The sequence below is a fragment of the Oryzias melastigma genome, linkage group LG2 (genome assembly GCF_002922805.2).
Source record: "Oryzias melastigma strain HK-1 linkage group LG2, ASM292280v2, whole genome shotgun sequence".
Taxonomy (NCBI): Eukaryota; Metazoa; Chordata; class Actinopteri; order Beloniformes; family Adrianichthyidae; genus Oryzias; species Oryzias melastigma.
Window position 1 is genome coordinate 7,110,337 of NC_050513.1, and position 14,015 is coordinate 7,124,351.

The following is a 14,015-nucleotide window of genomic DNA, read 5'->3' on the forward strand; positions in this document are numbered from 1 at the left end:
AAGGCGGAGCCTCAAAGATCAAGTTGTTTTAATTACGGGTATGAAAAGAGTTCACAACAATAACTCATATTTCATAAAAAAAATGTTTTTAGTGTTACAAGGGAAATATTTGATCATATATTTGGATATAATTTACTCAGAAAGACGTACGAAAAACATGGTGTGGCCCCTTTGAAAAAATCCATAAGCTTTTAGATTAATTTACTGTAAGTCCTGCTGATTTTCTCCCTTTTTTAATCACCACAAAAAAATAAAATCAATTCAGTATGATGAGGATTTATCAAAACACATTTGTAGATGTTTAGGGAACTTTATAATAGCACAATTTTAACAGCTTTCCTATTTTTATGGATGTCTCTAAAGGCAGAAGTTTTAAGAAAAATCTCATTCAAATTAGGATGAATTAACGTACAAGCTGTTCCGAGTTTGGATTTTAATTACATTTAATTACGTTTATTAAAAAAAAGATATTCTGGCAAGTTTTTGCCTTCTTGAGAACCAAAACTTAATCTTGAAATTGATTATAGAATGTATTTCGTCACATTGGATCAGAGTAATAATAGAGCAGAATTTCCACGTTTGTTCTGACTAAACGTGGGCTATAATCATAACATGAACCATCAATAAAAATATGTATCTATAAGTATATACAATAATGAGGATACAAAACAACTTTTAAACCATTTAAATATTAAGATTTTAAGGTATTCTTTATGTGTAATACGCTGATAAACTAGTTATTAGGGCAAACATGGAGATTTGATCAAAATCTAATTTTCTGCTTTTTTTAAAATGAAATATGTTGACCTAAAAATGTTTGTTTTGAAGGAAATCCCTCCCCATTTAAAAAATAACAAAGGTCATCTATGAAGTTTTTTGCAATTGAAACCTATTAATTCTGCTAAATCAATCAATACCACATCAGAAAAATAAAGAAAAAAAAGGAAAGAAAGTTTTTTCTTTATGGCTAATCCAACAAAAGTTTAAAAGAGTATCGATTAAACGTAAGAATACAATCGTGATTTTGCTTCCTTCTATCCAAACCATTCAGAATAAGGGTCAGTACACCCACCGAACCCACTCTTCGGGCTACAGGATCACATCACGACCCTAAAAGCTCCAGCTGCATCTGTGCGCCATCAGACAGGAGGCGTGATGGACTTGGAGTCCTTTTCAAACAATTTGCAGTGTCTGCTCAACAATCCAGACAGTTTATCTCCTGCAGCAGCAGGGGTTTCAGCTTTCACTTCAATTTTCTCGCCATTTTTTATTTTTGTTTTTTTTTTTGTGAGTGAAGTGTATTTTTATGTGGTGACTCTCTCTGCTCAGGAATTGATGCTGTTAATGTTCATGCAGGAACACACAAAAGTGTTTTTGGTTATTATTACATAGTTTCTTGTTTTTGCCTCTTTATTTAAATAACTCAAACTTGGCAAAGATTTAGGGATTAAAATGTCTTCAGATACCACTAATCCCATTGTTTTTATTATTTTTTTATTGCTGTAATTTATGTATTTTATTGTTTTATGATTTTATTCATATTTGATTTTATGTTTAGGACTTTGATTGCTCCTGCTTAAAAAGATGCTATGCAAATAATAAATTAATAGATCAATTAGTTGATTATTTAAATGACCTGGGTTTATTAAAAAATTCAGAAAAAAAGATACAAGAAAGCTGTTTATTTGAAGATAAAAATCTGATAATTAGCAAGTTATTTGTGTGATTGTAAATTAGGAAAAAAAAAAGTTATTCGTCAAATGGAAATGTATTGGGTTCCTTTGAATGAATATTATTTTTATTTATAGTTCTAAGTTATATATCCTTTATTTAAGTATTATTTTTTTTTATTTTCAAACAAGGACAAAAAATAAACAAACTAAAACACAAGGAAACAAGCAAAAAAGATGCAAATAGTTGTATTTTTTAAAATCTAAATAAGTGTTTTTAGTTCAGCTTTTCACTGACCCAAAATTTGATTGTCTTGTTATTCTTATTTTTTATTTTTTTTAATTATGATAATGAACATTATGCATTTTTTTAGCATAAATGTGACAGATTTAGCACAGAATTACATCTGTTGTCCCACAGCAGGTAAAACCCAAAGAAATGTACAGACAGCACAGAATAGACATGACTACAAGACTTGACATTTACAGACGAAAAACACCTTAAAAACAAAGAAAAAGTACTTGAATGAATCCACAAGAATGATAACTAACTTAAAACTCTTCTTAACCTTGCATAATGTTCACTCTTTCCCAAATTTTGTACCTCTGGACACCACCATTAGTCCTGTGTCTCCTAAAAGAGATTTTTGCCTAAAAATCATGAACAAAATCATAATTAAAAGACCAATAGGAACAGTTTAAAGTCACCTAACAAGATAACCCTAACTCTATCAGAGTGGGGCTTTTACCTGCTGTTATTGAGTAATTTAGACAGTAGGTTCTCTTTTTGGTTTCTGCTTTTTCGATGTGAACGTCTTTGCTTATTGTTCATTTGATGACAGAAGCTGTGGGCTGGTGCTTTATGAGAAAACATAAACTGTCTTTGATGCTCACTTTTGTGTTTTAACTTCAAAGAGAAGAAAATGATGACATTTATGTATTTATGAGTAACCGATTATGCAAGTTGTTCCATTTTAGAAGATGTAACTTTCATACACTTCCACTGTGAGAATCAAAATGTAAAAAAATAATCTATTAAATTATGTTATATACATTAATTCGTATAATTTTACAGAAAATAAGTATTTAGCTCCTTTAAATCCCACGGAGCTTCAAAAGTCTTCCTGCTTAAGCATGTCCACACCTGACGAAACTTCTCCAGAAACCATCTGGATGTTCCATTGGAGGATTGGGAGAACCTCATCTGATTAGACCTTAATAAAACTCTGGTATAGACGCCATTCGCTGTGTTTAAAAGTGGAAGAATGCCGAGTTACCTGCTGTGAAGCACGGGGGTGGAAACATCATGGTTTGGAGCTGCTTTTCAGGATGAATGGTGAGATTTTGGACAAAAATCAGAAAAAAATGAAATATTGCCGGATTTTCCAGCTTAACAACGATCCCAAATACATCACCATGACAACGCAACAAGCAGTTTTAAGGTTCTGGAGTAGCCAGTCTCTAGACCTCAATACTTACCGTAGTATTGAGGCGAACTTTTGTTATTGACAAAAAGGTTCAATTCTCAAATTTGAAGCAAACCATAAAACACAAATTTGTGCAATTTCATGAAAGATTACTAGAAGAAAAGAACATTTCTCCATTGGCTCAATTGTTAAAGTCTAACTTTACATCCAAAATAAACGTATGTACTTTCTGGGTTTCAAACCCTTCGAATATTTAATCTTTGTTGCATTTTTCAGTCATTTAGAAGTCAAACGTATGTATTTTTAGGGACGTAGGAGAACTCAATTTAGCTTTTTTCAGATAAGTTGATTTGAAAGAAAAAGTTGTCCATCCAGTCTATTTTATGTCTTTTCCATAAACACAATAATTGTCCAGTCCTGGATTTGAACCTCTGACCATCCATTTGGCAAGCAGGCCGCTCATTCCACTAAAACACAGCCATCTCAAAAAATGTCTCAATTTATGACTTGAATCCAACCAAATTGAAAACAAACAAACAAAAAAAAAATCTGAAAAGCTTTTTGACCCAAATTCAAATCAGTCTTCAATGTCGTACTTTGAAAGTTAATGAAAGTGGCTTCTGCCGGCAGTTTGGCTCTAACATCATTATTCCATCTGCGATTGATCGGTTCTACAAAGAACAAAAAAAAGGAGGATGTCAGAGTTCTTTGTTTTCGAAGAGGTATTGCTTCTTTTCATTTCCCCCAGACGTTTTGAACAAAAGTAAAAAGGAATTTCTGTTATCTTCTGAGAGGGGGTAAAGTACTAAGTTGAATGAAACAATGCGTCTAGCTCTGGCTTTTAGGATGATGAAAGAGCACTTGATTCCATATTTTCCCAAACCAGATTGGATTTTATTACATTCATCATCTACAGACAGGTTTTTCCACCTGGACTTGTAAAAAGGTGCTTCAATTAAATAATATAATATTGTCCTTAGAAATAGGTCTACAAACTATTTTGTCTGTCTGTCCAAAATCAACATATATATAGTGGCTATATACTCTAAATATCATAATATTGGATCGGATTTTTCTGTGCTTTTCCAGATGCTCAAAGTGCTTACAATGTGCTTCTATTATTCATTCATACTTGGTGAATGAAATTCATACAAATTCACACACCAGTGGAGCCACACTGGAGGCACTGAGGGTGACATGTATAAATACACACACACACACACACACACACACACACATATATATATATATATATATATATATATATATATATATATATAGACTGCTCACAAAAATTAAAGGAACACTTTTTTATTGGGCCTGGCATGAATGTAATTAAACCTGTCTGATAATTTTCTTGTTGGTTAATCAGCTGAGGGCGTCGTTAATCAATTTCAGCTGTATTGGTGTTCATGGAATTAACAACAGGTGCACTTCAGTGGCAACAATTAGAAAACCCTCAAAACAGGACTGGTGTTACATATGGAGGTCATTTCAAGTTTCTCCCTCTTGATCTTTTTTGGCTGGTTTTCCACTCGTGCTGATTTTGGCTTGATAATTATCTCTACTGGCAGTATGAGGCGATTCCTTAACCCCACAGAAGTTGCACAGGTTCTCCAACTTCTCCAGGATGGAACATCCACACGTGCTGCAGCAAGAAGGTTTAATGTGTCTCCCAGCACAATGTCCAGAACATGGAGGATATATCAGGAGACTGGTGGTTATTCTGGAAGAGCAGTGATGGTCTGGGGAGGCATATCCAAGGAGGGTCACACAGACCTCTACTGTCTAGGAAATGGTGCTCTGACTGCCATAAGGTATCCAGATGAAATCCTTGAACCCATTGTCAGACCCTACGCTGGTGCAGTAGGTCCTGGTTTCCTCCTAATGCACGACAATGCCTATCCTCATGTGGCAAGAGTATGCAGGCAGTACCTGGAGGATGAAGGAATTGAAGCAATTGAATGGCCTTCACGATCCCCTGACTTGAACCCAATAGAACATCTCTGGGACATTATGTTTGGGTCCATTAGACGCTGCCAGGTTGCTCCTCAGACTGTACAACAGCTCAGGGATGCCCTCAAACAGATCTGGGAGGAAATGCCATAAGACACCATCAATCGTCTCGTTAGGAGCATGCTGCCACGTTGTCAAGCATGCATACAAGCTCATGGGGGCCACACAAGATACTGAAAAGCATTTTGAGTTGCAAAAATTAAGTTTTGGGGAAAAAATGGACTAACCTGCCACATCTTCATTTCACTCTGATTTTATGGTGTCTACACAATTGAGCCTCTGTAGGCTGAAAACTTTTATTTCCATTAAAAGACTTGGTATCCTTTTGTTTCTCATATACTGCCCTGTCGTTATTTGCATAGATATCCATATATATTGAGATCTGATGTATCTAATGTGTTTCTTTAAAGTGCTCCTTCAATTTTTGTGCCCAGTATATATATATATATATATATATATACACACACACATTTAGGCAGGCTGTACTCTGGCTTCCTCCCACCATCCAAAAACATGCTTCATGGGTTAATTGGTGACTCTAAATTGCCCCTAGGTGAGAGTGTGTGTGGTTGAGGCCCTGCGACAGTCTAGCAACCTGTCCAGGGTGAACCCCGCCCTCACCCATCAGTAGCTGGGTTAGGCTCTGGCACCCCCGTGACCCCGAAAGGGACAAAGCGGACAAGAAGATAAATGAATATACATGTATACACATGTATATATTTTTCACATTTTAAGCATTATAAAAGTTTTTTTTCTAAAATTCTGAACCCTTTTGGGTTAGGAGAACAAGTGAATTTCTGCTTACGGCCGATGATCCACTAACTTATCTGCAACCAGGTCCCTCTCTCTGATAATGCTGAACCACGTGAGCCACCCAAAAATATTTATATATTTTATTTAATTTAAATAAATTATTTTTATCATTAGATTTTTAATGTCTCTACATTTGATATAATTCTATATTCAGCTTAATCTTTATAGGCCTATATGCTTGTAATTTGTTTTTTTTTTATTCAATTTAACTTTTCTAAAATATTTTACATTTTTATGCCGTTTTTCCCGTTTGTTTGCTTTTAAAGAGATGTTTAAATAAAGATTGAATTGATTTAAATTTCCAAGATTCCCCTCCATCACCTTATGATGACGAAAACAGTGCACTGAAGTTTTTTGTTTATTTTTAACAAACTTTATTGCACATTTTTTCAATTTACAGATATTCACAATAATTTATGCAATAAAAGGGACATTTCAATACAAGAAAAAAGAAAGAATAGAAATAAGCCAGGGGATTAGTATTCAGGTCAAAATATTGAATCTTTCACATACAGATGATTTCTTTTTGTTTCAGAGTTTTGGATACTATTGATACACAAATTGAACAAAAGAATATAATGAAACATGGTTTTCGTCCAGGATATGACATTTTGCCAAAATGAGCAAGAAATTTATGAAGAATCATTTTGCATATTCTTTGATATGTGACTCAAACACAAACATATTCCAATAAGACATACTCGATAATCATTTGACATAATGTTCTTTTCCAGGATGACAGGACAAACATATTTTCCCCAACAGGAGTATTAATGGGAGAGAGCAGAGATGGATCCTCAACATTAACACTCTGAAATTTAAAACGCTTTCATGGGAATAGCTCTGAACACTTTTGGGTATTCTAGAAGGGGCACAGATGTTAAATTTAGAAAGAATTCCCCCTTATGTTAAAAGTAAGCCCTGGTTGTTAAATGATGCACAAAAAAATAATCTTATTTGAAAACCAATTTTCTCTGAAAAGTGACTTGTGTTCAAATAAAATGTCCTTGTTATTCCAGATATAATATTTGTGTGGTGAAAAGACCATGACAGGAAGGCTTGGCGGATTTTACAGACATCATGGTTGTGTCCCAATTCCCCCCGTAACCCCTAACTACTAACAAACTATATAGCGCGGGACTATAGTTCCCTGGATTTTAAAGATAATTCGGACACGATGCTCACTACTTTTTCTTCTTCTCCGGATATGACGTCACCGATTTCACAAAGTGAAAATCGAATAAATGCAAACATTTCACGTTTATTTATGGCTCCAGTGTGTTCTGATGGTGAAAATGTGAATGGTTTATTCAAATATTACATTTAACACGTTTTTTTTGTTTGAAATTGTAATACATTGTGGTCTATATTCGCTAATCTAGTGAGCATCGATGCAAATTAGTTTTTTTTAAGACTTCTGGGAAATTTCAAGTGCACTCGATTTTGGAATTAGTAGATTCAGACAGCACTAAAAATGGCAAATCTAATATATAGTGCACTATATAATGATTAGGGGGGATTGGGACACAAACCATAATTACACATGATAAAGAAATGAATGCCACTAATTTTAGATAAAATGTGAAAAAGTATGAAGCCGGGGTTTGTGAAAATTTTTTCAACCAATTAATTTTAAAGGTGTTGTTTGAGGTAAGAAAATCAAGAAAATGAAGACCACCGTGCTCAAATAAAGATCGAATGGATTTAAATTTCCCAGATTTCCTTGCGTCACCTTTTGATGACGCAAAGGGCGCAGCGACGCTGAATGTCCACGCGGGGGCAATATCACCCCATTTACTAAAGAGGCTTGAGTGAGCTGCATTGATTAGAGAATTTATAACTTTTAATCGACTAATGTCGACTTTAGAGCCACCGCTTACAGGTAAAACTGTTCATATTTTCTAATATATATATGTTTATTTTATTTAAAAAGTGGTTTAAATATGGGGATTTAAGTGATTTGTTTTTTTAATGTATATTTTGGAAAGTTTAGGGAATAAAACGTGACGCACTTTTTTCGACTCTGTTTAGCTTTCCTAAAATCCCTCCGAGCCGTGACAGCTCATTTCCTCATGAGAGACATGTCAAGTGGGGGGCTTTGAAAAGTGGGTCACCGGCGATAAGAAACTCGAGGAGTCCGGGACTCATGCCTCCACAGCTGCGGTATAATTGACTGTGAAGGGCTGCTCTTCAGCAGCCAATGGCGGCGCACCGGATGCGAGATATCCGCTGCAACAACAAGTACTCTGTTCCCCCCGCCGCCGCCACCAACCCCTCCTTCAGCTTGACGCCATGTACAGCCCAAATCCCGACCTCCTCTCCGGAAAGAAAGAGCGAGGAGAAAAACAACAAGTCTCGAGAAAAAGTAAACCGTCGGAGTCTGTCGGATAAAACAACAATTTTATACCCTTTTCCCTATTTTTTTTCTCCTCGCGGAGGGATTTTTGAATGCGCGGCGGTACGAAGTTTTTCCCCTCTTTTCTTTCTTTTTCCCCCCTCTCTCTTCTTCTACTCTCGTTTCGTTCTTGCGTAAAACACGCGATTTAGCTGCTTTTCATTAAGAAAAAAGCGGTGGGAAAGTTTCTCAATGGATTTTACCGACGGCTTCCCGGACTGCAGCGCTGGAGCGGCGGCGTCAAACCCCAACTGAAGTTACCTTAAAGGGAGACAAAAGTGCAGGAAGCTCGGTGAGTGGGCTCTTTTGACTTTATCGCCACTTTTCAATGAGACTTCACTCTTGGACGTCTCTATTTGACTCTGTTTTTTTCTCCGTTTTGCAACAATTCTCCCTAAAAAAAAAAAAAAAAAAAAAAACTTTATTTAAATAAATATGAAGTAGTCTTTTATTGTGTTTATTCTTTAGAGAAAAAAATATGTCTTTAGATCTACGTTTTTCATTCTTGTCTTTATTGGATGAGTGTTAGCACTTCATATTAGTCTTAGTGTTTTAATTTAAAAATAACTTTCTTTTTTGCTAAAAAAATGTTTACTTACAATTATTTTGTTGCAGCTTTAAAGTTTAAATGGTTAATTAATATTTAAAAAAAATACTCTTTTACTGTACATTCTCATTCTTTTGTACTTTTTTTACAAAAGTTTTTTATTTTGATTAAATGGAATCATTTTAACTGCATAAAATAAACTGTTTACTTTAAAATTCTTAGCATTGCATGTTTTCAACACATTTATTTATAAATTATTCAAATTCTTTGTCTTTTTGGTCTTTCGGTATATATAGTTTATTGCTAGTTTTTTATTTAATACTTTTAAAACCAATTTTGCATGTCCTGTTTGCCTTGGTTTTGCAGTTAATATTTCTGGTTAAGCTAATTTAGCAAAGTTGCATCTACTTCAGAACAACTTTTTGGTTCAAATGTGCAAGTTTTCTGTGCCGTAAAGAATTTCCCTGCAAAAGTCTTCCTCTGAAATATATATATATATATATACACCCCCAGTCCTACCATTTAATGCAGATGGGGCCTTCAATGGGCCCCAAAAGAACCTTAACAGGGACCCTCATGGATGCTCCCTGCTTCCGCATCCTGTCCAACCCTATCCAGTGAACCCCCCTCCCCCAACTCTTGTTAAAAAAAAAGTCTCAAATCTCATATTTAGGTTTTGTTGTAGCGCTATACAGGAACACATGGAAGTGCAGATTCCAATGTGCATCAAAGAGAGCAAACTGGGATTATTTTGCCAGATTCGAGCATTGGTTTCAAAGAGCGGAAAGACAACAGGAAGTGAAGAATAGCACTCGAGGCCTAGAGCGGATTTTGGCCCTCACGTTCAGCTGCAAGTGATTTATCTACTCTCGGGTCATTGTCAGATCAGGGAGAGGAAGTTTAGTCGAAAAGCATGCGGATTTAAGAGAGATTGTTTACTGAGGGTCTAGTTTGGCATCTTTTTTACTGTTTCGGGCCAAACTCTTGTTTGATGAGCGGTTCGATTTGCTTTTGGTGGTAGCGAGCTGCTCCTCTGGTGGCCTTGGTTCATCACAGATCCTCCTCGCTGTCTTCTGCTGATTAATACCCATAAGTATTCCAGACAACCCACTTAGAAAAAGTTAAATATCCCTTTTAACATAAAGCTTGGCTGTGGAACTTGCCACGGCCTCGAGCAAACACACTTTTTTTTTTTTTCTGCACAAAGACCTTCTGTACCTGCAGCTTGTAGACTCTGTCCCAAATCTGAAAAACAGATGGCGCCTCCTAACTTTGGATGCTGTGTAGCCCAACAGGTCCATCTTTCTCACCAAACACCTGCGTGTGTGTTTTGAACAAATTTCCATAGCCGTGCTTGTTACGGCTCAGATTTGCATCCCATCATTTGCATGGCTCATCTCTTGCAGATATAAACGGTCTCTGTTCTCTTGCAGGACTTCAGATGTGTCCCCTGCCAGCCGCGGAGCCCCTTCAGTCCCAGCATGGATTCCATAAGTCAGAACGACAGCGATGGGGGAGGAGGGCGCCGCGAGTTGGAGAGCACGCTGGGTGACGGTGATAGAGGCCAGCTCCAGAGCGTCGCCCCTTCGCCAGACTCAATGCGTTCTCAAACAGTACTATCTCTGGATCAGATCAGGATAACCAGGAGCAGCAATGACTACACCGATGGGCCTTCTGCTGCTCAGCAGCGCCAACAGAAGAGCGACGTCGTTCCACCACCTGGTTCAAGGACAGGCGAGCAGCAGGCGACCCAGGAAGAGAGGTCTCAAAACCACCGCAACCTCCATTCCTTGACACGTCACGTAGACAGAAATGGTTCCGTCTCCTCTGTGGAGGAATTGCAGGGCAGCGGTAGGACCAGCATGGGAAGCACTTCTTCGGCTCACAGATCGAATGGCCAAGGCAGCGTCGATCAGATAATCAGAATCCAGCCCAAACGCTCTTCCAAGCTGAACCAGGAGGAGCTGAAGCCCTTACACGGTGGCTTCACAGAGATGGTGACCATGCCGGGCAATGCAACCTCTAAACTTAAAGGCATACACTCCAGCAAATGCACCCACTGCGGTCGGTGCACATGCCCCGAGTGCACCAGCCCAAGGATGCTCCCATCCTGCTGGATGTGCGGTCGGCGGTGCGTGTGCTCGGCGAGGAGCGCGGTTGAGTACTGGACGTGCGCTTGCTGCGTCAAGGCGCTTTTCTACCACTGCTCCAGCGATGACGAAGACACTTGTGCGGATAAACCCTTCTCGTGTTCGCAGTCGCACTGCTGCGTCCGGTGGACCGCCGTGTCCCTCCTCTCTTTGTTCTTCCCGTGTCTGCTGTGCTACCTCCCGGCTAAAGGGTGCGTAGCCTTGTGCCAGAGCTGCTACGACCGAGGCGCCCGGCCCGGCTGTCGATGCAAGAACGCAGCCGATTTGAGCCAACGGAGACAAAGCTGTTGATGGACCGACTCAACACTGACTGACTGAACCAACATAGAGATTAGAGCCATCTAATGAAATTCATTCTTCACCCCTGAATTAGGAGTTTACTTTCCAACCAAAAGGGCTATGAACTCTTCTAGTGTCCTCAAAAATATGTCCGTCTCACCCAAGTGCCCCAATAGTGACGTTGCTAATGAAGTCCAAACTGATGGCCTTGTTTTTAACACTTAATCTGTTTTTTGTGTGCTAAGAGCAGACTCCTTCTACTAACTGTTTGTAAAGTAGGACATTAGAAGCTGACTGGGACAGATGCTTTTATTTTTGTACATACAGGAAAACTTCAACTGTGAAGACTGCCCCAAAGAGGCAGAGCCACATTTCTATGAATCAGTCACTCGATGCTCTTACAGTCACTGGAGTCTATGTCAATCATTTTTTTTTCCCTTTCTGGTGTAAATTGTACAGCAAAAAATTTATTTTCTAATTCCAACATTGCCTAGTGTAAAGTTAAAAATATATATTTATTTGAAGGTTTTATTATTTTATAATGGAAAAAAAATATTTATTTTGGAAAAAAAGTCACCTCTTTAGGGGCTCCTCTGCAGACAGGAGTCTCAAAGATGGATGAAAAGTTCACTATGGATTAGACAACAAATATATTAACGTTTGAAATTAAACAGCCTTGAAGTCTGACTTTTTCCTTCTTCTTTGTGGTTTTTATTTAGCTTTGTTTTTATTTACAGAGATTGAAAAGGAAGTGAGGGCATGTTCATGCTCACGCCTGGCACTTCTTCAAGAACATCTGTGCTCAGGAATGTTATCATCACCTCTTTTATTTTTATTTTTTATATTCTTACAAATCAAGCACTCCACCTGTGTTTGTCCTCATGTAAGCCTGCTATTAAGGTCTGGCCTGGCTTTAGCTTCATTTCAATCATGGATACTGGGTCCTCTTATTTTCCATTCCGCCTTTTTTTTATTTAATCAAAGGTTTGTTCAGGAATTCCTGGGTTTTGAATGTCCCTGCAGGCGAAACATAAGCCTGAAACATGAGGCTCCTGACACTTGTTGACAGCATACGGACGTGTTTGCAGCGCGGTATGCGTTCACCGTCCTGATTGACAAGTCGAGGCCCAACCTGCTCTCACTTGTTTGTTATCCATCTCCCGCCTCTGGCTTGATGGGGAGTTTGGGGTGGGGGGGTGTTGTTTTACGTAATTATCAACTTTCACCTATTTAACGGAAGGTGGTCGAGGAGATGGAAACATAACGGGCAGAATCCCATTAAGGAACAGAAAAGGCAGGGTTGATCTGCTGTTTGGTCTTAATCTTTGCAGTCGCAGGCTTCCTCTCCACCTCCATTGTGCCAGCCATGAATGAAGAGGGGAAGGCCGAGCGACGAAGTGGAGGGGGGGGTCAGGTTTGTTAGGAAGACAGACCGCAAAGGGTTAAAAGCATCACTTTGAATGACAAAGCCCTAACAGTTTACCCCTGTATTCAGCTCGGCGTGCATTCATCCTTTTCTCAATAGTCGAGGGTTTCTTTGGTTTTTTTTTTTTTTTTGGCTCCTCTCGGCTACCTGCTCCTACTTGGTATTCCCATAGGTCGTGTTGACCTATTGTAGCTTAAAAGAAAATATACTTTTTAAATTTAAAATGAAAATTATTCCTACCTTAATTGTTTGGGTGCATTTTTACTCATTTTTACAAGTTGCAAACGGCTTAGAAAAGCCAAACTTGATAATTGTGAAGCTGTTTTATTGGTCATATTTGCCCAATAAAACTCATTCAAACACATGAAAGGATGAATAAAGATTCAAGCCCAAAAGCTTGTTTGTCCACCCTGTGGTGGCAGTAATTTGGCAGCAGGAGGAGGAAGACGGGATGTGAATTAGAAGAAGCGGGGCGGGCGGAGGGGAGGGAGGCCCCAGAACGGCCCTCTTTGTTGGTTTTAGCCACCGTGGCCTCGGCGGTTCATGGCGGCTGTGGGGCAGAGCAGCCTATTCACCCTGCTCACCAAGGCAGAACGCAGCACAGGAAGACAGGAAGGAAGCGGGGCTATTCTTCATGGACGCATTGTCTGTGTGTCTGACGGCCGGGCTTATGCAATCAAACAGCACCACGAGAGGTGGGGGGGAGAGGGATTGCAGGGTGATGATGGAGATGTGCAACACCCAGTTTGAGGGGGAAAAAAATCCAGATCACAAGGACATAAAGTGCAACTTCTCAATTCTTGCAAATAGATTTCAATTAATTCCAATTAGTAACTTCCAAAACTAAAATTTAATTTGAAAAAAAAGTTTTATTTCTCATGTGGTTTAGTTGCTTTTCAGTAATTTATTCTTCTTTTTTTACCTCAAAGTACAATGACGATTTACTTCATTCTTTTTTAAATCGTATTTGCAACCCAAATGGCTGTAGTCCGGGTAAATACCACTTTAAAAAAAAATAAAACATGTGCAAATGTAGAGAGTTAATGTTTTGTTAAACACACAACTTGATACAGGATATGTATGCCGACTCTTTGTTCATTTTAACACAAATTTAGTTCAAAGCTTACTACATTTACACATCATAAAAGCAACACGTTTCTAAACATAAAGTTCCAAGTATAAATGTTATTTTAGGTATACAACACATACTAACTCATCACATTAAGCAATTCCAATAGAAAAAGGATTTAGAGATTTTCTTAGATTAATTTCAAACTGTTAACATGTGACAC

At 38.1% G+C, this 14,015-nt stretch overlaps 1 protein-coding gene across 3 annotated transcripts in view; it reads left to right on the forward strand.

The window, feature by feature from the left end:
- The window catches only part of spry2 (sprouty RTK signaling antagonist 2), a 356,144-nt gene extending 344,160 nt beyond the window's left edge, over positions 1-11,984 (forward strand). For all 3 annotated transcript variants that reach the window (XM_024294322.2, XM_036215493.1, XM_024294326.2), the window contains one exon: positions 10,302-11,984. In XM_024294322.2, the coding sequence (XP_024150090.1) occupies positions 10,302-11,309 (1,008 nt within the window). In that variant the 3' untranslated portion in view covers positions 11,310-11,984. The remainder of the gene's footprint in view (positions 1-10,301) is intronic.
- Positions 11,985-14,015: the final 2,031 nt, after the last annotated feature.